This window comes from Mugil cephalus, chromosome 4 (assembly GCF_022458985.1).
Source record: "Mugil cephalus isolate CIBA_MC_2020 chromosome 4, CIBA_Mcephalus_1.1, whole genome shotgun sequence".
Classification (NCBI taxonomy): domain Eukaryota; kingdom Metazoa; phylum Chordata; class Actinopteri; order Mugiliformes; family Mugilidae; genus Mugil; species Mugil cephalus.
The window spans coordinates 26,359,350-26,384,161 of NC_061773.1; the positions used below are offsets into that span (position 1 = coordinate 26,359,350).

The 24,812-nt window shown below is 38.9% G+C and overlaps 1 protein-coding gene and 1 long non-coding RNA gene across 9 annotated transcripts in view; both read left to right on the top strand.

Moving 5' to 3' along the window:
• LOC125006973 (butyrophilin subfamily 3 member A2-like) overlaps positions 1-24,812 on the top strand; it is a 92,786-nt gene that overhangs the window by 8,684 nt on the left and 59,290 nt on the right. For 2 of the 4 annotated variants that reach the window (XM_047583522.1, XM_047583523.1), the window contains 3 exons: positions 101-130; positions 966-1,064; positions 1,674-2,237. In XM_047583522.1, the coding sequence (XP_047439478.1) occupies positions 101-130; positions 966-1,064; positions 1,674-1,693 (149 nt within the window). In that variant the 3' untranslated portion in view covers positions 1,694-2,237. Of the gene's footprint in view, positions 1-100; positions 131-965; positions 1,065-1,673; positions 2,238-21,793; positions 22,093-22,329; positions 22,338-23,686; positions 23,718-24,812 lie in introns of those variants that run through there. The other 2 variants (XM_047583525.1, XM_047583521.1) reach the window with 2 other exon arrangements.
• On the top strand, positions 9,495-14,841 carry LOC125006975. Of its 5 annotated transcripts, none has more exons than XR_007112626.1 (3): positions 9,495-11,072; positions 12,372-12,449; positions 13,760-14,841. It is a non-coding gene; the product is annotated as an uncharacterized LOC125006975 (long non-coding RNA). The 5 variants fall into 5 exon arrangements; XR_007112628.1 differs by having other exon boundaries at positions 9,495-10,747; XR_007112627.1 differs by having other exon boundaries at positions 9,498-10,040.

The following is a 24,812-nucleotide window of genomic DNA, read 5'->3' on the forward strand; positions in this document are numbered from 1 at the left end:
GGAGACACTTTATTTTTACCCGGTTTTGTCTCATTAAGAAGTTGATGATTTCACACAAGTGTCTGTAACATGTTTTTTTTTTCTCTCTTTTACATCTTAGAAAAAACAACAGCAGATCCAGTTACCCAAGGTTAGTCCTCATTATGACGTTACTGAAGATCTCACCTCTATGTGATGTAGATTCACCTCTTGTCTTGTTATGAATTTTACTTTCTTGGCATCTAAATCATTTAGAACATTAATGGTTTCCAGTTTTATTGGAAAAATTAAATAACATGTCCTCCAGTTAAATCTCTGATCAGCTGCTGTTTGGTTCAAATTAATAATTATAACTCATCTGTAATGTGAACAGTTTCCATTTATATTTACAATTCATTATCAAAAATCTCACTTAGTCAACTCCTCTGTAAACTACTGGACTCCACGGCCATAAATTCTACCTTTTCTAAAATGTTCTGTTCTTGTTGACACGGTCAGAAATGTGGCTCCTTTCTGATCGTCCTCCAGTAAAACTCCAATAAGAAGCATCATCAGATGAAGATGTCTCTGAGATGTAGTCCAGAGTCCATCCCAGCCTGGGCTCAGGGTGGAGAAAACCTCCAGACAGACTGTCAGACATGTTTTCACATCTCAGGATCACAGCAGGAGGAAAAGCACAAGTCACATGGAAAAGGCTAAAGTAGAGAGGCAGGACAGAGATTCAAAGCTCCTTCATACTGATGAACAACACGTCTCAGAAAGAGGAGGATGCTACAACATCAGCCTCCTCACTACTGACACCAAAACCTAAAGCAAGCTGTTAGCTGTGAACCCAAGCAGGAGGAAACTGGACATTAGATCCATGCTGACATCACTGAGCCTGCTTTTAATCTGCACTGACTGCTACAGTTTAGATTTCAGGACCATCAACACATGCTGCTGTTCTCTCTGACTGTGTCACATTAACTTTATGTCTTCTGTTTCAGGATCAAACACTGGATGGATTATTGGTGTTGCAGTTCTCATTGGTCTTTTATTGGTTGCTGTTGGTTTTGCTTGTCACTTCAAAAGAAAATCTAATATAGGTAATTAAATAATTCTTATTCTACCAGTAAATCTGATCAGACATCATCATCTTCTTCCTCTGTTTCTGTGTCCAGAGTCTTGACAGTAGTTTAGTGAGAAATGAAACCTTGTGTTCATGTTTCCACTCATGATGACTGAACCTGTGTGTGATTGCTGTAATCCTTCCTCCTGTTCATACTGATCCTAACATGGACAGGACACAGTCTCCAGTCCTCATTCTATTATCTGGACTTAATGTGAGGCTTTCAGCAGTCTGACTTCATCCACTGGATATTTGTCAAAGTTTTCTCCTTCATCAAACCAAATATCCTTTCAGTCTTTCTCTTCCTTTAAGTTCTAAAGTGACAGTAACTTGTGAAGAGAGACACTTGATTTGAGTCTGACTGAGACTGATGAAGCTTCATCTGAACTTTACAATCTGGTTTAGTTCACAATGAGGATTGTGGCTTTTGACCACTATCACAGGAGGAAGTATGAACAAGAGGAGTGGATCAGAACAACATCATTTACTTCATTTCTCACACTAAAACACCTTTAGGTGTTTCCATCTTGAAAACCTTTCTCCACTCATCCTCTTAACTTACATATGTTTATTTTCTTTCCTGCAGGCACAGGTAGTGTAGTTTAAGAAAAGGAAACTCATCATCCACTGAAAAAAAAGGAGGGTCGACAGCTGGACCAATAAGTCACCTCATGACTTCTCTGTTTCACTTTAGTCTTTTTTTATTCATGTGAGGACCACTGAAACTATTCTTTGACTCATCTTTTGTTATCATTAAGGAGATTTATTTATTTATTTATTTTTTAAAGTTCAGGTTCACGTTAACAAAAGAAGTATGTTTCTCTATTAACACTGAGGTTCTGCTGTGTCTCATTGTGACTCTTGATGCTGTTGATGCTCATTCATGCAGGTGGTATAATGTGACTTTGATTTATTTTATTTTAACATGAGTCTCTCATGTACAGTTATGAACAGAAACACTATGCTCTTGTTGACTATGATATTTGAATATATATATGCATTTCATTTAGTGGTTCAGCTCTAGACTATTATTTCCTTTTAATAAGATGAATAATCAATTCATGATTCAGTTGTTCCTTCAGCCTTTCAATGATCACAATCCAAAGACAATAACTTGAATTAAAATATAAATTGTAAAAAAAAAAAAAAAGAAAAAAAAGCAGATGATTTAAACACATCAATTATTTAATTTAATTGAGTCATTGATGAATGACTTCAGTTCTGATTTTGTTAAGTGATGATGCATTTTTTGATTGTCATGTAGTTTCATGATGTGCTTTATTATTTCTATCAGGATGTTAAAATAAAACATGACAATAATCAAAGTGTTTCTTTGTGTGATCAGACCTTGATGAGAGAAATGAGGCCCCCTGGTGGCTGACTGCAGTACAGGACCTAAAGCCCATTCTCTTCATGTTTGGAAAATGAATTTAAACTAAGAAATTAAAGTAAATGTCAAATAATATGCAGCCTCACACACACACACACGTGCACACACACACACACACACACACACACGTGCACACACACACACACACACGTGCACACACACACACACACACACACACACATGCACACACACACACACACACACACACACACCACTTCAGGAACAACTAAAAAAAAAAAGAACAGCACAAGGTGTTGCCTTGGCCTGTATAACAAATAGGAAATAGGTGGCCTCAATTAAGTGTAGTTGCTTATTAGTAACCCTTTTCATTTAGGTAAGATTTCCCTGCAGAATTTTATTTAAAAAAAAACAAGAGCGCCACCTACTGTAGATTTCAGGAAGTACCCACTGAACACAAATGCCTACATATGTGACAAATGGCTGTAACATACCGGCCCTTAATTGTAAATGGCAAAAGACATTACAATTCCCTTCAAATCAAATTATTACAGAGCTATAACACCAGTAATACACACAAATTATACCAAACAATACTCAATATTTGTACACATAACCTGGTTTCTCTCAGAGGTCATCATAATTTTGATGCAACTTGCTGCTTCCTGTAATAGGCCTAGCTTAGTAATGGGTCTTTCGAAAATGTTTGTCTTCGTCTGGAGACGTACAGAGCGTACCAGACACTTTTAGTTGAGGAAAGTTTCCACAACTCTGCCAAGAAGACAAGATCCACGTGGAGCAGCAGAATCCATCACAATGTCACATCACAACAACAATGTTTCCAGGAACAAAATTTCTCCTTTTCTGATTCCATTTTTGGGGTTCTTGAAGCAGAGGAAGGTAGTCCTGTACCCACTGTTTCCAAAATAAATCTGCGATGTATTGGACTTGCCGCCATCTCCTCTTCACATACGCATCATCCTTACTAAATAGACCAGGTGACAAGACTGGTTTCCCTTTCATCAGGAGAATGTGATTAGGAGTGAGTGGTTCAAAATTAGTGGGATCATCTGAGAGCTTAGTGAGGGGACGACCACTCAATATAGCCTCAACCTCGCACAAAACAGTGTGGAGCCCATCATCATCCAGAGTTTGCAGATGTAACACAGAGGTGAGAACTTTCCTTACCATACGAATGACACGTTCCCAGACACCACCATGGTGTGATGCTGCAGGGGGGTTAAAGTTCCACTGGATGCCATCTTGCAATAACACTCTCTGTATCTGGTTGTGATTTAGAGAAGCAAGTGCTTCTCTCAGCTCCCACAAAGTTTGTACCATTATCTGAGTGCATAGAAGATACTTGTCCTCTTCAGCTGATGAACCTTCTTAACGCATTAATACATGTGTCAGTATCCAAGGATAAAGCCACTTCCAAATGAACAGCTCTGCTTGCCAAACATGTAAAGATGACATCATACCATTTACACACACCTCGACCTCTCTTCACTTCTAAAGGCCCAAAGTAATATATTCCCACATTTGTGAAGGGAGGGAAATTGGGAAGGAGCCTTTCCTTCTCTTTGTATTGTCTACAGAAGCTGCACTGTGATATGATTTTTCTCACAGCTGAAATGGTGCTTGTTATCCAGAACTTCTTTCTCAACCTTGACAGCGCGTGATTTCTTCCACCATGGCCAACTTGTTGGTGCATGTGTCTTAATATGAGTGTGGAGATGTGTTGATTTTTCGACAAGATAAGTGGATGCTTTACCTCTTCTGGTAAAGCTGCCTTACTCAATCGGCCTCCAATTCTCACAAGTCCATCCTCCAGACATGGGTCCATTTTGTAAATAGAACTATCTTGTGGAACACATTTTCCAGCTGACAGGGCAGTAATCTCCTCTCTGAACCTTTTCTGCTGACTGTAACAAATGATGGAAACTTCAGCATCCAAAAGATTCTCAGCTGACAAAGTTCAACTCATTGCTTGTTTGGCCCTCTCCACCTCCAGTGACACATGTGCTTCAGCTACATCCTTTCTATTGAACTCAAGGGCATGCAATTCCTTTATCTTTCGCTTTAACTGCAGAAGAATCCTCTTCCATTTGAGAAACCAGGCAACTGCCACCTTAAGTTTCCTCCAGTCGGAAAAGTATAATAGGAGCTGTTCTGTTGCATTAGGGGAGTCCTGAGTAATTATTGTGTTTACTGTGGCATCCCTTTTGACCTCTACATCATCGGCCGCAATTATGGCCTTTGTGATGTCTGAAGGCCAATCCTTTTCTGGGTCAAAGAGAAACCTTGGGCCTTCAATCCAACTACCTTCAACAGATCTCCAACCTTCATCCCTCTAGAGGCGCAGTCAGCAGGGTTGTACTTAGTATTGATGTACCTCCACTGAAAGACATGAGTTGCATCTCTGATGGTTGACACCTGATTCACCACAAATGTGTGGAAACGTCTGTCCTCATTTCTTATGTACTTGAGTACTGAAGTACTATCTGTCCAGAAAGTTGAACGATCCAGTGTCAGCACCAATTCTGCTTTTAACATCTGATCCACTCCAACAGTGAGGACAGCAGCTGTAAGCTCCAGACGAGGAATGCTTATCTGTTTCAGTGGGGTGACTCTTGCCTTTCCCAACAGGAAGGAGACATGGACCTGGCTCTCACTGATTTCAACTCTGAGGTAGGTGACAGTGCCAAATCCATCTTCACTGGCATCAGAAAAGTTGTGCAGCTCTGCTTTAATGGGCTGTCCAAAGTGTTTGGGCTTAACGCATCTCTTCACTTTGAATGAAGCCAACCCTTTCAGATCCTCCAGCCATCCTGTCCACTGATGACCAATGTCTGCAGGTATGTTGTCATCCCACCCACAACGTCTGCGACAGAGTTCTTTCAACATAACCTTTGCTGGCAGTGTCACTGGTGGAAGAAACCCCAAGGGATCATAAACTGAACAGATTGAACAGACTGAACAGAACAGAACTGCTCTGTGCTTGCTCTTTCACCATCATTTTGAATTTGAATGTGTCCGACTCCACACACCACTGCAGTCCGAGGGCTCTCTCAACTGGAAGCTCGTCTCTATCCAAATCCAGTTCTTTCCAGTCTTTAGCTCTATGCTCCTCTTCAATGGTTTGCAGCACTACCCGGCAGTTACCAATCCATTTTGTCAAAGTAAAGCCTCCCATTACGCAGAGGTCCATGAGAGCTTTAACCATCACAACGGCCTCCTCCTCTGAGGGCAAACTCTTCAAACAGTCATCAAAATAAAAATTTTGCCTGACCGTTTTCACCTCTGATGGAAAGTGTGCACAGTTGTCTTCTGCTGTCCTCCTGAGTGCATAACTGGCACAACTTGGAGATGAGACTGCTCCAAACAAATGAACTGTCATCCGATATTACACAATCTCTTGGCTCAATTTACCAACAGGCCACCACAGGAAGCGAAGAAAGTCCTTGTCCTCTTCAGCCACTTTAAACCTGGTAGAACATGTGTCCCAAGAACGCCACTGGCTCCTGTCTGAATCTGGAAAGGACTCCTAGCAGTCAACAGCTGGTTTCTTGGGCCTTAAAGAAGCTGGCTGTTGAGTGAGGCACCTTTAAACTCAGCTCAACAGTCAAACACAACACGCAAAGTACCCTTTCTGGGATGACACACACCATGATGGGGAATATACTAAACGTTTCCATTTTCTCCATCCAGTTGATGTTGAGGCACTTTCTCTGCATAGCCTTTCCTTATAACATCAGTAAAGAAACTGGTGTATTCCTCATAAAACAGTTCATCCTTTCTGAACTTCCCTTTCAATCCTAGCAGCCTTTGCTTGACCATGCTAAGATTATTGGGAAGAGTGAGCTGCTCTTTCCTAAAGGGCATTTTGATATTGTAATGACCATCCTGAAGCTGTGCTGCTTCATCCATAATCTTTAAGAATCTGATGTCTTCCCTTGACATTGCTTTTTCCTCTGTACTTCTATCATTGAAATCGTGATTGTACTGGTTGTTCAACATCACCTCCAGCTTACACACAGAAATCCTATTGACGTCAGCCACTGAGAACCCTGTGTTATGTTTGCTGTTCTCTCCGTCTTGAAGGGGACCATTAACTACCCAACCAAGTACAGTTCTTACTGCATACGGGCCATTCCCTTGGCTATTGACAACTTCCCAGGGTTCCAATACCTTTAGGATGTTGGTACCAATCAACATGTCAACATTGGCGTGTATGCAGGGAATCTGAACTTCAGAGAGGTAAGACCACTGTGACAGCTCTTCCTGTGAGATAATGTTGTTGGGGGTCACAGGTATTTTTTTTTGAGTGAGAACTTCTGGGAGACTGTGGTGTATTGATTCACCATCTATTTAATTTACCAGCTAGTTATTGTATGGTAACTATGTTCATAATTTATGTTAGGTAGATCTATGTGTAACCAGACAGGTCAAGATGCTGCGCACATGTGCATTGTTCAGTGAAGCGTTATTGCGAATTAAACAAGCCTAAAACAGCACGTCGGCCTCTCTCTCGTTAATATACAACATTGACGACGAGGATAAAAACCTGTTTTCTTTACGGGGAAGGAAAGACACGCGGGGTCGGTACTAGTGAGTACAATGGCCCTGTTTGGAAGAATTGATGAGTTTAAGCAGGAAAACGAGCCATGGTCAGCTTATATTGAACGGCTTGAACAGTTTTTTGAAGCTAACGACATTGCCGAGGAGAAGCAAGTTGCCACGCTATTGAGTGTAATGGGCGCAACTACATACGGACTTTTGAGAAATTTAGTACAGCCTCTCAAGCCCAATGACAAGACGTTTGATGAGATAGTGACTGTTTTAAAGCAACATTTTGAGCCGAAGCCGTTGTTGGTGGCAGAGAGATTTCGCTTCAACAGGTGCAATCAAAAAGCTATCCAACCGGTCGCACAGTACGTAGCGCAGCTGTAGCAGTTTGCCGCCAACTGTGAGTTCGGCGCGAACCTGGACGCATCACTACGAGATTGGTTCGTCAGTGGAATAAGAAACGAAGCCTGCCAGCGGAGGTTACTCTCCGAAAATGACCTCACGTTTGCCAAAGCGTTTGAGATCGCCCTCAACATGGAGACGGCCGACAGGGATGCACGTCAGTTGAGAGGGATGGAGAGCGACACAGGTGGAGCTGCAAGCGTCCACGAGGTGAAGCTGCAAAGAGCCAGGAACTGTCACAGGTGCAATGGAAAAAATCACAATGCAAATGAGTGCCATTTTATAGAGACTAAATGCCATAACTGTGGAAAGGTTGGACACCGATAGTCCCGGTGGCAAAGAAGGATCAGTCACTTCGCCTGTGTGGTGATTATAAGGTGTCAGTTAATCAGGTACTTAAAACAGACACCTACCCCTTACCTCGCTTAGAAGAGCTTTTAGCTGACCTTAGTGGAGGTGAGATTTTCTCTAAGATTGCTTTAGCAGCAGCTGGTTTTGAATATGTAGGTTTGTGTGTTCACTTAAACATAATAAAAGCAGTTTTATATGTATGATGATTTCCATCTGTAACACCTGTTTTTATATACTCTATTACTACATTTAGTTAAAATTTCACTACAAATACTAATATTGAGATTTAGAAGAGCACACTAAGCAAGAACAGAATAGAAGTAGCTATATTTCCAGTTTACATATGAAACACTGTGAAATTGTTGGACACTGAGCAGATAGGTGAGAATGTTTCAACTCAACCTGCACCAGGACTCATGGAGATGTGAGGAAGTATTGTACAGTTTCAGGGGACAGAAAAGGTTCAGGATAAGGACTTAGCTTTACACATTACTCTAAGAATGACTGAGATCATTCACATTAGGAGATCAGCTTCTTGTTCATGAGGGGAAGTTAAAATGTTTAAATGACAAACAGCATCACCTCTGATGCTGATCAAATGTCTTCTAGTTCGTGGAAGTTTGTCTGTGGACCTTCATGGTCTTAATTTCCCCAATGAGCAACACCTGAGGAGGTGTGGACGAGGACATGGATGAAGAGGACAGAGAGGACAACACACTGCTGTGCAAGGTCGTGTTGTCTTTAATTAATAAATAAACAGTTTATTTTTGTTTCTCTGACGTATCTCTCTTGTTATTTTTTATTCTCTCTTCAGACTTTGAAATCTGTCTCATGGTCACTTCCTTCACACAAACTTTGTTCCTATCCCAAGCCCAAACATCTCAACTAATATAAGCCTGAACCCTAGAACCATACAACCTAGTTACAAGCTTTGACCCTCAAAACACTGTGGGCCAGCTACAATGTTCCCACATCATTAGTTTGCTATGAAAGACTGACCCTGACAACTTCATAAAAACAAGACCACACACACACACTGGCTGTATGAAGTGAGAGCAAAGATTTTATGCTTTTTACATCGAGTTGATCAAAAGTCAGTTCATTGAGTTTGACATGTGGCTCAGTCTGTGAACTCTGAAATAAACAGTTAGATCCATGACACTGAGACTGATATAGAAACCCAGAAATACCCAGAGGAAAAGAAGGAGAGATGACAATCAAATAAATATAATAAATAATATATCTATAAATTGAAACAAACAGGTTTAAACTTGATCCTAAAATTTGATTCATGAATATTGTCAGAAACCAGACGGTTAAAACTCATCCAGCATGACGTGGATGTTAACCTATTAAATAAATAGATGCGGTCTCCACATGAAAATAATTTCTAACTCTGAATCTGAAAACACAGAATTCAGATGAAAACACGAGTCAACGTTGACATGAGTAATGATGGAGATTTCTCTCCCTCGGGTGGTCACATGATGAACTGCAGAGAGAAACTATGATAATTTGCTCCCTCATGTGGTCACTATTAGTAACTACAAGTGTCCCTAGAAGTGTGGCCTCCGGTGGTCACAGAGAAGAACTGCAGCTACACAATATGATATCACTATTGTGAATAAGTAGTGGACAGAATGGGATGGAAATAACAGAGGGAGGCACATCACACATGGATATACTGTAAAAAATGTAAAATAATAAATGCAGCATGGAAATTTTAAAAACTTCGGCCGGAACCGGAAGAGGGGTCACGGAGAAGCGCGAGGAAAAGACGGAGAGGAGAGTGAGTGACAGCATGGCCGCGGAAACATTACAGCAAAGAAAAGACTTTGAGGAGTTAAAACACGCTGGTTGAGGAACGTATGTCGAGACAAACGGACAGTGAGTCTCAGAGTGACTGTTCAGTGAACGCAGCACCGTGTTTGAGTTTACATGAAGAGAAAAAGAGTGAAAAGAGAGAAGTGCAGCTAGAAGCTAATGTAGCTCACGTGAGCTTACCTGGCGGCCTTCACGACGAGCAGCTCGCGGAGGTGAAGCCTGTTAGTCTGCTGTGTAACCGGTCTGCATGAGAGGATCTGCGGTGAGTGTTTACCACGGACGCTACCGGGAGAACGGACGGGGGGAACCGTCTAAGGCCCAGGCTGCATTAACACGCTGTGCCGCAGAAAGGTCAAGGACGAGGACGCCATTATGCCGTGAGTCTGACATTGTTTCTTTTCTGGCTCCTACGAAACGCGAGCGTCGAACCAGGCCCGCATCACTCCACTGACACACTGGGTACCCATTCCATCTTATTTTATTTTCATGTAGTGAATAAAAGTGCTGGCTATAGGTGGAATATTTTGGTTGTTGTGCTTTTGAAATGTGGGTGCATATTGGAAAAAAAAAGAAAGAAAAAAAAGAAACTGGTTCTTTGTTAATTGATTGGTGTAGTGAGTTAAAGGGACAAATAAGTCTAAGATTTGCACTTGAATAGTTGTGTTTTTTTCTCCCATTATTGAAATATTTGATTGTGTGTTCAATATTAACAAAAGTAAATCGTTAAAACTTACCTGTGTCTGTTCTTCTTTCCCATGGTGTCTTATAAATAGTGTTGTTTATGTTCATGTAGTCATTGTAGAGAGTGCTTGTGTTTGAGGTGTGAGTGCTTTAGAGAGAGGCTAAAAGGAACTTAATGGGTAACTATAGAAAAAGAAGTAACTTCATTAGTATTTCATTTATGTATAGTAGTGATTAAAAAAAAACCCTAAAAACGGAGTTTGTTAAATAAAAAGTAGTTTTAATAATAGAGTTCACACACAACAGTTGATAAACAGTGTATTGCAGCAGACCTACCTGCTGCCATTAGTAACCCATAAAGAAAGTGATTTCTTGCATCTCAGTAAAATAGACCTGACGTCTAGGGGGCGCTACAGCCCTGTCTGAACACTATCTTATGTTTTGTTGCAGCTGCATGGACCTTGTAATTACACCTTCTCCCTCTGGTAAACACACACTTCTTCTAAACTCTTCCAGGGTTTGACACTGTCATGAATTAGTTGTTTGCTGTTGTGTTGATGACCCTGATGACTTTACAGTGACACCATCACAACCAAGCTCTTTTTGGAAGAGATGATATCACACAACAGTTCACAACAGCCTTCTCACACTTATCATCTGTACATCTCATCTTCCGTACCGCTTAATTTTTGTGGCCAGAAGCCACCTGTAGCAGATCAACTGCTCATTACTGGTTTATTTATTGAAGGCGTTCCTGCTGACAGAGACTGAGACGACCTGAAAGTAACTGAACATCTGAATGAAATCTAGGTGTGTCTGCCTGTAGTTTGTCTTTATTTCCTGTAGTAGAGCTTGTGTATCTTTCTTCCTCTGGTTTGTAAAGATAAAGTTTATTTGTGTGTGGTACAGATTATGACGACCTTTGAGCTTCATGGCTGAATAAATCACCTCGACATTAAAATAATAAAGTAGATACGTTACAGAAAAACAGAGCTGTAGTGATAAACTGTTTTTATGTCTGAGGGATTTAGTTGCCACACAGCCTTAAGTTTATCATCAGGTCATAACTTGCACTAAAACCTTTTGGCTGTGAGGAAACCAGAAGCAGATCCACAGTGAACTCCACCAGTTTTGCTTTGCTCCACTTGTTCCTCTCTGTGCCAAGTTCTTCCTTGGATTTTCTTTTCCTGTCTTACTTTTTGTGTTTTTCCACACTTTGATTGTTGCATTGGTTTGTCCTTGTGTGCTCCACCCTCATTCATTTCACCTGTGTCTTGACCAGCATCTGTAGCAGGGCTGGGCAATTAATTTCTACAGGGGCCACATGAAAAATCTGAACTGGTCGAGGCCAAACCAAACAATAACTTGAACGTAATTCTGCTCAATGTTAATTTTCTCCCATTGTAAAAAGCAGTAAATTATATATGTTGATAAGCTGCTACTGGTAATCAGAAGTATAAGAATATTATGTAAATAGAGTTTTGGTGTAGGTTGAAGAGGAAAATGAAACACAATCGATCTGTAGTTTTGAATATAACGCATTGGAATGTTGGAAACTTTGTCCTCTTTGGAAAACTTCAGTGGACCAAGGAAGGACCATGTAGCTACATGAATTATTTTAATTCAATTAATAGATTTCAATTACCGTAACTCCCCGATGGACAATATTCAAGTTGCGCTTTCTAGAAAAGAGAGAGAGTTGTTTGGAGGAATTTGTCGGTAAAAACTAAGTTATTCCCTTGAGATGTCACGAAGGCTTTTGAGGGTTAATAGACGGCAAGAAGCTGTTTCAATCTTAGTTTTTGAAGAATTTACAAACTAACAGTGCCATGACGTCAATAATGCATCATGGCTCAAAATAAGAGCAACACAGTCGTATTGCATGCACAGTATAAATACTTGTTCATTTGTGCTTATGACTGACAGACCGCAGGCCAGACAGGAATGCCCAAAGGACCGTATGTGGCCCGCGGCCGTAAAATGCCCAGGTCTCGTCTTTAGGGTTTGCTTTTTAGGATTACCCTGCCATCTCTGCAGCGCCTGAAGATTTGGTTTGCAATTTTTTTTATTAATTACATTTTGTTTCCTTCTCCTGGCCTCATGTGACAGCTAGGACTCATCTATCTGCTGAAGCTCGAAGAGGAAACGATCTGTGGAGAGGAAATGAAACTGAAGTTGATCTAGTGGGTGAGTGGGATAGACTCAAAAGCTGGTATTTAAATGGTCCAATATGTCCTTGATGAAAATAATTAGTTATGGTAATTACAATTGTATAGTTTATCTGAGTTTCTGTGTTCTGTCTGCTGGTGATTTCATACAGACTGAGCTCTTTGATAAACGCTGCTGTAAATATGTGGAGGTTAATCCAGCGTCAGATTTTAATCTGAGCTTCTCTGAAAACTAGTTAGACTCAAACACAACATTCAAGAGCTTTATTATTAAAACCTGATCCTCATGTTGAAGAGCAGATTGATGCATGTGACCATGAAACATAATCTACTGATAGAAAACATGTGTTAACAGCCAGAGGTCACAGTGAACTGTTGACGTGTGAAAAATGACACCACCATGAATGAAGTGCAAAAAAACAAGGAGTGCAGATTTTAAAAATGTGGCAAACAATGAGGAAGCCAGTTGATGTGGAGATGAACATAAATATTATTTAGAGGTGAATTTAAAGTGACTTTGTTTGACAATATTTTATACAGGCAGTTACTACTTTTTTCTTTTTTTTGAATCTAATGTTTTTTTTTATTTATATTAGGTATGTGTGAAACATGGATCAGGGGGTCACTTCAGCACTGGACAGCTCCTCGAACCCCTCTCATTTTTTAAACAACTTAATTCAACCTCAAATTCTACAGGATTACAGTAAGAAGAGATCTGAAAAAAGAAAATACAAATTTGAACATTTATATAGATGTGTACCTATACATATAAAAGCCCAGACGTAAAAATATAAATACAGAGATAATTTTCACACATTTACCATTCAGCTAAGTGCACAACAAGACAAGTAGAGGGTTAAAATACAGTGAGGAACAAACATAACAACATTTACAACATTAATGTCAGTGAATCCATTTGATTAATATATTTAAGACGTTCCGGGGCAAATGGCTGTTTGTCTTTGAGTTTATTATCTGATATCAGTCAAATGGTGAATCTAAGGTTATTAAAAATGATATTGCAGTTGATGTTTTTAATTATTTGTTGTTCTTCAACCTGTGTTACGTATGTATAACTCCTGACTGCCAGGCTAAAACAAAGAGAGATCACTTCACCACCGGACAGCTGTTCTTAATTTCTGCAGTTTATGAATCGGACTATTTATCCCTCGGCTTTAATCTTGTAAATTTACTTTCACAGTCTTTTGCTGCATGTTTCACTATATTTAATGGCCTTTAAATTTCACTTTGTGTTTTGTGTATCTTTGACTATCTGACTAAAACCATCTTTCTTCCGCTATCTGTTTTTCACTATCCATCTTTTTCTAGCTCTTCCTCTTTTTTCCACCGTCTACCGCTGTGGGAATCACCGAGATTAACTCAAAGGGCTGGACTTGTTGACTAGTTCTACACGTCCAGTTGCCTTTATTCCACGCCTTTAGGGTTACCATGACCTGGATGACTGAGAACCTCCACAGAAACACAGAGCACACACAACCCAGGAGAGGTCACTTCAGCACCGGACAGCTCCTCTGACCCCTCTCTACAATGAGAGGTCACTTTAGCTCTGGACACATTATGTTCCTCTGCCTCGGCATGAGGCTTTAATTGAACATGTTCCCTCTCATGGTACAGCTTCATCATGTCGACATGACAGAGACGAGATCTGGAGTGGATGAGATCTCTATCACCAACATTTATTTTGCACAAGATGAGGTCCAGTATGTGGAGCTTCCAAGCTACATTCACGGATCCGAAGCAACACTAAAACCTTGCCACCAGGTGAAAATGAAAACTTTTGTCATGCTTGTTAAACTAACCTTTCATCCCTGACCTGCACGGCATCAAGATCAGCAATCCCCACTGTGTCAAACTAACACACAAACTTTTACAGGTTTGAATCATGTTCGTGTCCTCCTACGTTTTGTTGGAGCTGTTTTGAATCCCAAATGGGTCATTTGTGGGATTCCTGTAATGGTGGCAGCGCTGCTCTTCTGTCCAGTAATACACACCTGAAGCTTCACTGTTCATTAAAACGAACTAACGCGACTGACACAGTTGTTAGATTCCATCAATGAGATTCACATTACTCTCCTGAAAAGAGTTTAACCAGCCAGCGGTAAACCTCTAAAATCTTGCGGATGAAGTTACTTGGCTCGTTATCTCCAGTGGGATGATGACGGAGTCGGTCCCGGGCGATCAGTTCATTAGACCGGCTGCTGCCTCTGAGACGCGCCGGTACCATGGATAACCAGCCCCCGGTCGCTGCTCTTTGTGCACTTCTCCCAAAACAAACGTCGGAGCAAATTTCCAACAGGTGATATCTGGATAAACTGACCACAGACTGGGGATTTAACAGTGACTTTCTCACGATAAAAAAATATTAAAACTTTTATCAGCTAGAGGACTTTATGCGTAGTTGTGATGCTGGCTGTGTGTGTGTTTTGAACGTCGTTTCATTTTCAATTGCTCAATAAAAAAATTTAATAAAAGATTATAGACCACTTTTCCTGCTTGAATAAGACTGAGCCTGAGCTGGTATCTGTGTGATGCCTCAGCAATTGAGCTCCAAACCACTTTTTTTTTGCAAGGTTCATCTGATGGACATCTAGGGACAGATTCACTAAGGTTTACATAACTTTTACTCATGCAAAACCTGCACAGGCTGAACAATCTCCCCTCTGTTTGTTTTTGAAGACCCTGTTCACATGTTTCAAAACCAAACACAGAGAGACAGATGCAGGTTTAGCATGAGCAAAAGCTGTGCAAACCTTAGTAAATCTGGACCCTAGTCTCATGCTAAAATTGACTGTAAATTCACCTTTAAAGTTGTTTAAAAAAAAAAAAAAAAAAAAGATTACTTAGATTTTCTTCCACATCTTGTTGTGACTAGAGGCTGTTTCCAAGCACTGATTCTTCACCTGAATCAGATTAACTTCTGATTACTGGTTTATTTATTGGAGTAAGTGTACATCTGAATGAAATCTGGGTGTGTCTTCTGCCTGAAGTTTGTCTTTATTTCCTGTAGAGGAGCTTGTGTGTCTTTCTTCCTCTTTCTTCCTGGTTGGTAAAGATAAAGTTTATTGTGTGTGGTACAGATTATGACAACGATCACCTTGACATTAAAATAATAAAGTAGCTGCTAAAGAAAAACAGAGCTGCAGTGATGAACTGTGTTGTCATAACTCACACTAAAAGCCTTTTGGTCGTCAGTAAACCAGAAACAGATCCACAGTGAACTCCACCAGCTTTGGCGTCTCTCCATTTGTTCACCTCTGTGCCAAGTTCGTCCTTGGTGTTTCTCATCTTGTGTTACATCCTGTGTTTTTCAACACTTTGATTGTTGCATTAGTTTCTCCTTGTGTGCTCCATCCTCATTCATTTAACCTGTGTCTTAACCCATGTCTTTTTAGATTTATGAAAAGACAAATGCTGGATGAATCCTATAATGGCTTTTATCAATGAAATCAGAAGAAATTCAGAATTTCCTCAAACACAACTCATGTACAGAGCACGGATTGGTTCAGAAAGCTCATTCTGTCCTATATACAAACAGAAGAACACTAAAGGGTTAAACACACACTAGGCCATTCAGTCCTTTAGTCTGTTACAGCTGGGACGTGTGCCAACCTGAACGGCCACTGGAAGCCAGCCCTTCAAAGTAAAGGTGGAGAGATTAAAAGTACAAGAGGAAACTGTTACAATATCTAAAAGGTTGGTAAGTGAGGAAAGTAAAATAATAACATGTCAGTATTATTTGTCCATTTCTAAAAGCAGACGTTTCCAAACATTAATGAATTCATTTTTAATGAGTGTATGAGGACAAGTGTTCAGCAATTACAGTTTACAAAGTTGATCCTTCTCTGGTTGTAAAAAAATGTAAAAATCAAGAGTGAACTACATGAAATGATCAGAACAAAACACAAAAACAATGACACTGAGAACAGCACAGGACACAAGGATAAAATAAGATAAAAAAAAATGAACAAGAACCAGGTTTGAAGAAAAAAAGGCTGATGGATGCTCAGAAAAATAAGAATATCCAAGAAGAAAAATCATGCAGCACATCAATAAAAAACAGGCATGCAAGAAAAACAATTACAACTGAAACCAGAAACTATGACACTCACAAGGATACGAGTGAGCTCTTGTTCAGACCTGTTTCACAATCAGAATGCAAAACTAAAAGTTGAACTTTATGATCATCAGGTAATGACAGGTTTAAATGTAATTACACACACAGGTAATTAAAAAGACAGATGACAGAAACATGAAAAAGAACATGATGAGTTTTCACTGGAAACCTTAAAGGTTGGATTCAAGGAAGATGGGGTGAAAAGCTACAGTTACTGAGTTCACATAAAGAACATGATTCAAGAGTGTTTGTTAACAAATTCTGTTCACATATTCAGCTTCAAATGTAGATACATCAGATGACAGAATATAAGAATGTTCAGAGTCTCATTTATCTCTTCACTCTGAGGCTGGCCTTGCAGCTTTACCTCATGTCAGGATAATTATAATATTATACGCCTACTTGGCAAAACATTAGGTTCACTAGTGCAGATGAATGTGTTCTAATATAACAGTCCTTCACTAAATCTTCCTTTATTCTTCATGTTCTAACATTCAGTTGATGTAGAAACAGCCCCAGAAAGGTGAGAATTCACCAGGATGATCATTGTGGAGGATCTAGTTTGTGGTGCTGTTGAACTGGATTTAATTTAGCAAAAGTATGACACTGATCTTTCTTGTAATAAACCTTTCTGACTGCAAGAGAAGACTTGTCAGGGGTGATCACTTCTTTCTTCAGCACATCAATATACAACACTAGAAACCGCAGGCTCCACAATGACAGCTTTAAAAAATGGAGTTTGGAGCCAAAGTGAACACTGAACGTTAATCCTCTTGTTCAGACAGTTCATCTGAGGTCAGATTCTTCAGTAACTCATGATAGTTTCTCAGAGTTGTCGTCTATTAGATGAATTTCTCTCTTTAACTGGGTTTTATTCTCAGGCTGTGGTGGATGGAGGTGAGATGACGACCTTTAATAGACACACATGAAATCTCCTTTAATTTGGGGAAATGAGTCTTTAATCGTGGGCATTTTGTTCCGGTTTGTGTTGTTGGCTCAGGTCAGATGGAGTCAGAAATGACTGAAAGAGGAAATGGGAATTAATAGTATATGTCAGATTCTGAGAACTAGTTTTCTTTTCTCTTTTCTCCACATTAACAGTCAGTGTGAAGAGCTGCAGCTGACTTTAGCCTCCAAGACTCCAGAGTGAAGTCTGCTTCCTCATCCAGATGGAATTCACTTCACCATAATCAGCCTGAACCTGAGTCCTTTCACCTTTCTGTGCTCAGTCATCGACGTTATTTCTCCGGTAATAATGGAGCTTCTGTTCTGAAGGATTTCTCCGGAAGTGTTGGTTGTTGCTGCTTGTACATTAAGTCTAGAAATCGAAAGTGTCCTGGATGCGTCGGTTGAGCTGTGAGGAGTGGCCTCAAGAGTCCTTATATCTGAACAAATAAACTGGTGTTACGATGTTTCTTCTTCAGAGGACTTGGACAGAGATGGAGCTTCTTCCTCTCGTGTGTTTCTGTCTCCTGACCTGCTCTGGAACAACGTTTGGTGACGAAGGTGAGAAAATCTAATATATATCTAATTTAATCTTTACAGTGTCTGGATGGAAATGAGCGGTCTGTGGATGTTTCAGATCAGTTCTCTTAGTTTAGTGAGTAGGTCTGGATAACGGCAGCATCTGCACCTGCTACTTCCGCGTTTAACTCCATTTTAAAATAAAGAGAATCCACAGACATCATCCTCCACCATAAAATATGACGCCCTTTACTGACAGCATCCTTCTGGTTCTTTCTACTGGTTTAATCGACATGATCAGGGTTTAGATGTTTGTTATAATCTGGTGTGTTTTAACACTGGGTGGGACTGAGCTGCGTTTTCCGGATGCGTCTCTGTTTACGGGAATTAAATGCGCAACGTTTATTCCAGATCGTATTTGTGTGCCCACGATATTTATAATAATATTAACGAAGATTAAAAGGAGGTTTATTCAAATCGTTGTCGAGAACTATTCTCTTGCTTCTCCTCAACTATCTGTTTTCTTGAAATTTTCATCCCAAAATAAACATTAAATAAATATACTCTCAGTGTCATTATTGTGGTGTTGTAATGAAAGGATGAACTGCGCAGACAGACGGAGTGGAATGAACTCACGTTTAATACCGACACAAGGTTACCTCCTGGAAAGTTAGAACAGACTACAACTCCCTGAACCCAAGCACTTCCTGTCTGAGCTTTAGCACAAAACTGTGACGGGCTCTCAACAACACCAGTAGACAAGTGAAATTAAACCGGGTGATCATTATGACCTTCATGATGGATCACAGCAATTCATAGTTTGTAAATAAGAAAGCTTTAAATTCCAGAAATGCTTCTCCATCCCACCTAAACACAGCTTCGGCTGATTCATAATGTTAGAAGCTGTTTGATATTAATACCTGCTAAGTTTTCAGTCTGTTACACTTCTCCCAACATGGACAGAAAAATCAATGAATGCAGATGTAACACCTCCCCTCAGCCCAGGTACAGAAGCAGAGTACAGTAATCTTTCTGGGAACCTGTTGGTATGAGGCTCTTCTATCAGATAATCCTCCAGATCAGTGAAACTACACTAACAGGCATTTCTGATCGGATGAGAAACAAAAATGTTTATGCTTGTAAGAGAAAGAAGGAGGAAGCTCAGGTTCTCATTCAAGTGTGGTCACATAAGAAAATGATTTAATTAGAACAGAAGTTATAGTTCAGTAGAAATAATCTTCATATTTTAAACTGAGACAGAAACAAACATCACTCTGTCATTAAAACTAGTTGACACGATCATCAAAGGATCATCACGTCCTGACTTGATGAACTTCTATGTTAATATCAGCTTCATGTGAATCATGTCAACCCTTTAAATAGAAGCTTTTTATCAAATCTCCACATGGAAAAAACACTGAACAACATTGACTCTGTGTCTGAAACACAATAAATCTGTGTCTCCATCAGCAGAACAGAGAGACATCTGAAAAACTGACATTTTTACTAAATGGAATCATCATCCTTCAAACATCCTGATAACAACGAGTCACTGATGTTACTGAACCTGATCTAAAGAAATCTGCAACTGCATCACAACAATGACAATGTAGCACCACTGTGGCTCCTCCTGACATGACAGAGGCTTTAATAAGAGATAAAGGGACGTCCAGGGTGGAAACTTTATTTTAGCAATAAAAAGACTTGTTGATTTATTGGTATTTAATCTTTATTTAAGGGGGAAATGTTTTGTGAAGAAGCAATTGAAGATTACTCGACAACGATCTGAATAATCTTTCATTCAATTGTTGTTAGTAAAGCTAGTGGACACATAAATATGTCTTGAAATAAAATAATACAACATGTCAGTTTTTCAGATGTCTCTCTGTTCTGCTGATGGAGACACAGATTTATTGTGTTTCAGACACAGAGTCAATGTTGTTTGGTGTTTTTTTTTCATGTGGAAATTTGATAAAAAGCTTCTGTTTAAAGGGTTGACATGATTCACATGAAGCTGATACTAACACAGAAGTTCATCAAGTCAGGACGTGATGATCCTTTTATCGTGTCAACTAGTTTTAATGACAGAGTCATGTTTGTTTCTGTTTGTCTCAGTTTAAAATATGAAGATTATTTCTACTGAACCATGACTTCTGTTCCTATTTAATCATTTTCTTATGTGACCACACTTGAATGAGAACCTGAGCTTCCTCCTTCTTTCTCTCCCATGCATAAACATTTTTGTTTCTCATTCGATCAGAAATGCCTGTTAGTGTAGTTTCACTTATCTGGAGGATTATCTGATAGAAGAGCCTCATAACAACAGGTTCCCAGAAAGATTACTGTACTCTGCTTCTGTACCTGGGCTGAGGGGAGGGGTTACACCTGCATTCATTGATTTTTCTGTCCATGTTGGGAGAAGTGTAAGAGGCTGAAAACTCAGCAGGTATTAACATCAAACAGCTTCCAACATTATGAATCAGCCAGAGCTGTGTTTAGGTGGGATGGAGAAGCTTTTCTGGAATTCAAAGCTTCCTCATTTACAAACTCTGAAGTTGTGAGATTGACACAGATTCAAGTTAAGAAGTAAGTCACTATTCTCCCTTCATGAAGGTGATAATTATCAGGTTTATTTAAACCTACCACGTTCAGTCACAGTGTTTGTCTGGTTGTCGGTGACTGTTGTTGACATTTTGTCCTCGTTCTTCTGAATAAAGTCCAAACAGCATCTGTGTTTCATGGAGTCCTGCTGCTCTATTGATTTCACATCGTTCTTACAGACACATTATTTCTGTTCCTGCATAGAGACAATGCAGAATAACCTTGAATGGGTTCCCTGGAGGGTTGGATTAATGTGCTTTTGTCTTCCTGGTCATAGATAGAGAACAAGTCAGGAACATGTCTGATTTCACTGAGAGGGTCACTAATCATTTTACTGCTTTGAAAGAGAGACGAGCAAAGTTTCAGGATCAGTGACTAATGTGATGACGCTGATTGTAAATCAAGTAAAGTGGTTGAGTTTTAAATGTGTGAATTTATTCCACGTTCTAATCAACACAAAGTCCCCTGCTCTTTATTCTGGATCTGCTGCAGCTAAAATGAAACATGATGAACTGAATCCCAGCAGTTATTTCATTCATTCTGGTCTTTACATCCAAAGTTTGTGATAAATGGAAACCATCCGTCGATGAACACTGTGCCAAACAATGTCAGGAAGAATCTGTTTTTTATATTTGTGTTATGATGCTGTCTAGGGTTTACTGGTGTTACAACTATGTGAGATGATAACCACACAATCCAGAAGTCTGTTAATTGTGAAATGTGAAGTGGAATTTAATTTGTTTACAACTAATTTTCTCTGACTAGTTTGAGGATTATCCAGTTGGTGCAGGGGTATTTATTCTCTGTATGAGTTGAAACATGCGCCATAATAAAATCAAGATGTAGACTTATACAGTTTAATTTGTGTTCTGTTTTCCATCTAGTGGCGATAGGTGGTATTGCGGTACTCTGAGTTGATACCACGAGATGGAAGCATTACACAAAAAATATTGTTAATTTAAGGACATATATGGTGCCATTGATTTCAGTTAATTAAAATAATTAATTAACTGGAGTCTTGCTGCTTGCTAAACACTTGAACAGGATTCCCACAGCAAAATAGAATTTGTAGCTTTCCAATAGAAAACACAAAAGAAATCTTACTTTATTTATTTTTGTCTTCTAGGACCACTTGTCACCACAAGGATGGTTAAAACAAATGGGGAAGTCATTTTACCCTGTTCCTTCAGCACCATTGACATTACAGCTGAAACATTTGACTGGAGAAAAGAGGATATGAAGGAGGTGTTCATGTACGCTGCAGGGAGTCATTATAATAACGGACGTCCAGGTCAAGATCCATATTTCAAAGGTCGAGTCTTTCATTTTGAAGATCAGCTCCAGTCTGGTAATGCCTCCATAGTTATCAGAAACATAAAGAAGACAGACAGTGGAAGGTACAGCTGTATTTTTCCATTTCCTCAGCCTGGAAGGACAAGATCCATCATTGAGCTCATTGTTGGTGAGTACTTCCATGAAACAGTTAAAGATTTCCTGATTATTTACAGAAGTGACTGGTTCATGTGTCCCAGATGAACTCAAGTCAAATTATCATCAGTCAGAAAAACAGTTTACATCATAAAATATGTTTGTAATAAAACAGGGTGATCATTTCTTTTCTTGTCTTCAGTTTTATTTGACTGTCAGGTTGATGATTTCACACAAACAACTCTAACATATATTTTCTTTTCTCTTTTAGATTGTATCTTAACCTCTTAGGGTTTTATTTACGACCATGAACATTTCTGCATCTTTAAACTGGCTAATTTTACTCATTTATAATCTAAATGCTATAAAGAACTGAAACAGATGTGTTGTTTTACCATGAAGAAAACTCTGAGGTTTCATGTAGTGTGTTAGTATTACTTGTTGCTCTAACACAGGTCATTGGTTGGAGGACTTAAAAGAAAATTATTGGAGCTATGTAGTTTTTAAACTCTATCTTCATATTCCATTTAACATGAATCAGTCATAACACAGATTTTTCAGGCTGGAATTTACAGGGTTTCACCTTCATTTAGTTTATAATCTCTGTGCCAGATTTCATGTTGATAGAGTGAAGTGACTCTGAGATATTTCACAAAGTGCAGTTCCGAGCATCTCCAGCAGGTGACTACACAACTCTACAAAAAACTCTTCAAATTGAAAAAGAAATGACGATAAGTCTTATTTATGACGCTAAATATTTAACTAAATTTCTAGTTTAACTATAAACCATTTGTCATTGTCGTTTTTTAAAATATTTAAACGTTTATTGTCCTCTAATTTAGACTTTTTTGACATTTAAAACCACATTTTCTCTTTAAAACGTGCTCCAGTATGCCGGAAACTCCAACTGCATTCACTTCCATATATGGTCATTCAGGTCATTTTACCGGCTACAATCTCCCAGTGTTTTCAAGGTGCTGACTTTCTATTGGATAAAACTAGCTGTCAATCAAATCCTATTTGAGATTCTCTCCTCTGATTGGCTTCTGGTGTTAAACGACTGTTTATCTCTTCGCATTACTTTGCGGAAAGATGCTGATTGGTTCGCTTTCTTGGTGGGCGTTTCTGTAGTTCAGAGATACTGAACTTCATTGGTCGAATCTTTGTTTAATATTTTAAAATGACCGGAAAGTTGTAGTTTTTAAGGTTTGTGTCACTGCGCTAAAATTAGCGACGGAAATAATTCACTTTTATTTACGATTTTTTTGTTCCGCTTGGACTTAAAAGCGATGGATTTAATGTTTGGAGATTTGTTGTTCAAAACGAGCCACAGTTCGTGAAAAAAAAAAAAAAATTCGATCTTTAAAAGCTTTTTAACTGCGGCGAACAAAGTTACCTGGAAAGTTTCTAACTATTTACTATCGTAAAGTAAGACGGTGTTACGTTTATGTCGTAATTCCTTCATGAAGGTCCATGAATGTGTCGTAAAAACGATCATCTGATCTTTCTAACGAGCTATAATATGTCTGGACGGACGTCTCCGCTCAACATGTAAATATACAGTATGTTTATTTATTAGTTTTTACTTTTAAATATCGGGTCGCATCCAACCTCTGCACCTTAAAAGGTTAAAAGACAGAACGAAGGAAAATAAACCAGGTAAGACCTGATTCTGATGACGTCACTGATGAGTGATCTCACCTGGATGTGATGAAACTAATCACTGATTATTGGACACATTTATACACCAACATCTCTTTAGTTTGTACCAGTTTTCATCCTGTAGAAGGTTTGTAAATAGTTTTTATATAAATGAAGTGACCTGAAACTATAGAAAGTACATTTTTGACGTCTGGATGATTCTCAATACTTTATTTATGATGCACTAATATTGATAAAGGTTTGGGTTTTAGCTGTTGTAGCTGTGTAGGTTAAAATCAGATGATCTTTACATCTCCATGTATCACTGATGGAGACATTATTAATATTTTATACATATATACCAGTGATGTTCTTTATTTCCATTCTAATGAATCCAGTTTCAGTCAGTGTTTCTGTAATAATCCTCTGAGGCGTCTCATCCCTGTGGGGAAAGTATGGAGTTATAGTGGCAAGAAGCAGCAGTGCAAAATACAAATAAATAAATAAATAAATAAATGAATAAAATAAAATAAAATAAAATAAAAAAATAGAATAAGGTATAATGAAATAGTATAACATATATATATGTATATATATATACATATATATGTATGTATATATATATACATATATAATAAATTACGTATTGCATCAGGTTTAAAGTAGCTATCTAAAAAGCTGAAAAAAAAAATAATTAATGAAAGTTTGAAGGGTAAGGAGGCTGAAGATACATAATGACAATCATGAATATCATGAATAAAGACATTTTGGAGAGAAAATAACATGAAGTAATACAGGGATGAGTCGGTAGAGACAGATGTAGGTTCTTTGTATGTCCAAGAAAGAAATTTCCCAGCAGCAGAGCTAAGAAATGCTGACATTGACAATTCTGACTTCAGTTCCTGTTTATTAGTTTTCCCAGCCTTTTATGTCCCTCATAATGTTTAGTTTCATGTATATGAACTTTTTGCAGGGCTCTCATATGGAATTCATTTGTGATATAATATTTATTCTGTCATTGGTGATATAATATTCTGTTATTATTTTTAGCAGATTATAATCCACATAAACAAAATCAGAAAGGGTTAACCAAAACATTTTAGTTTTATGTCA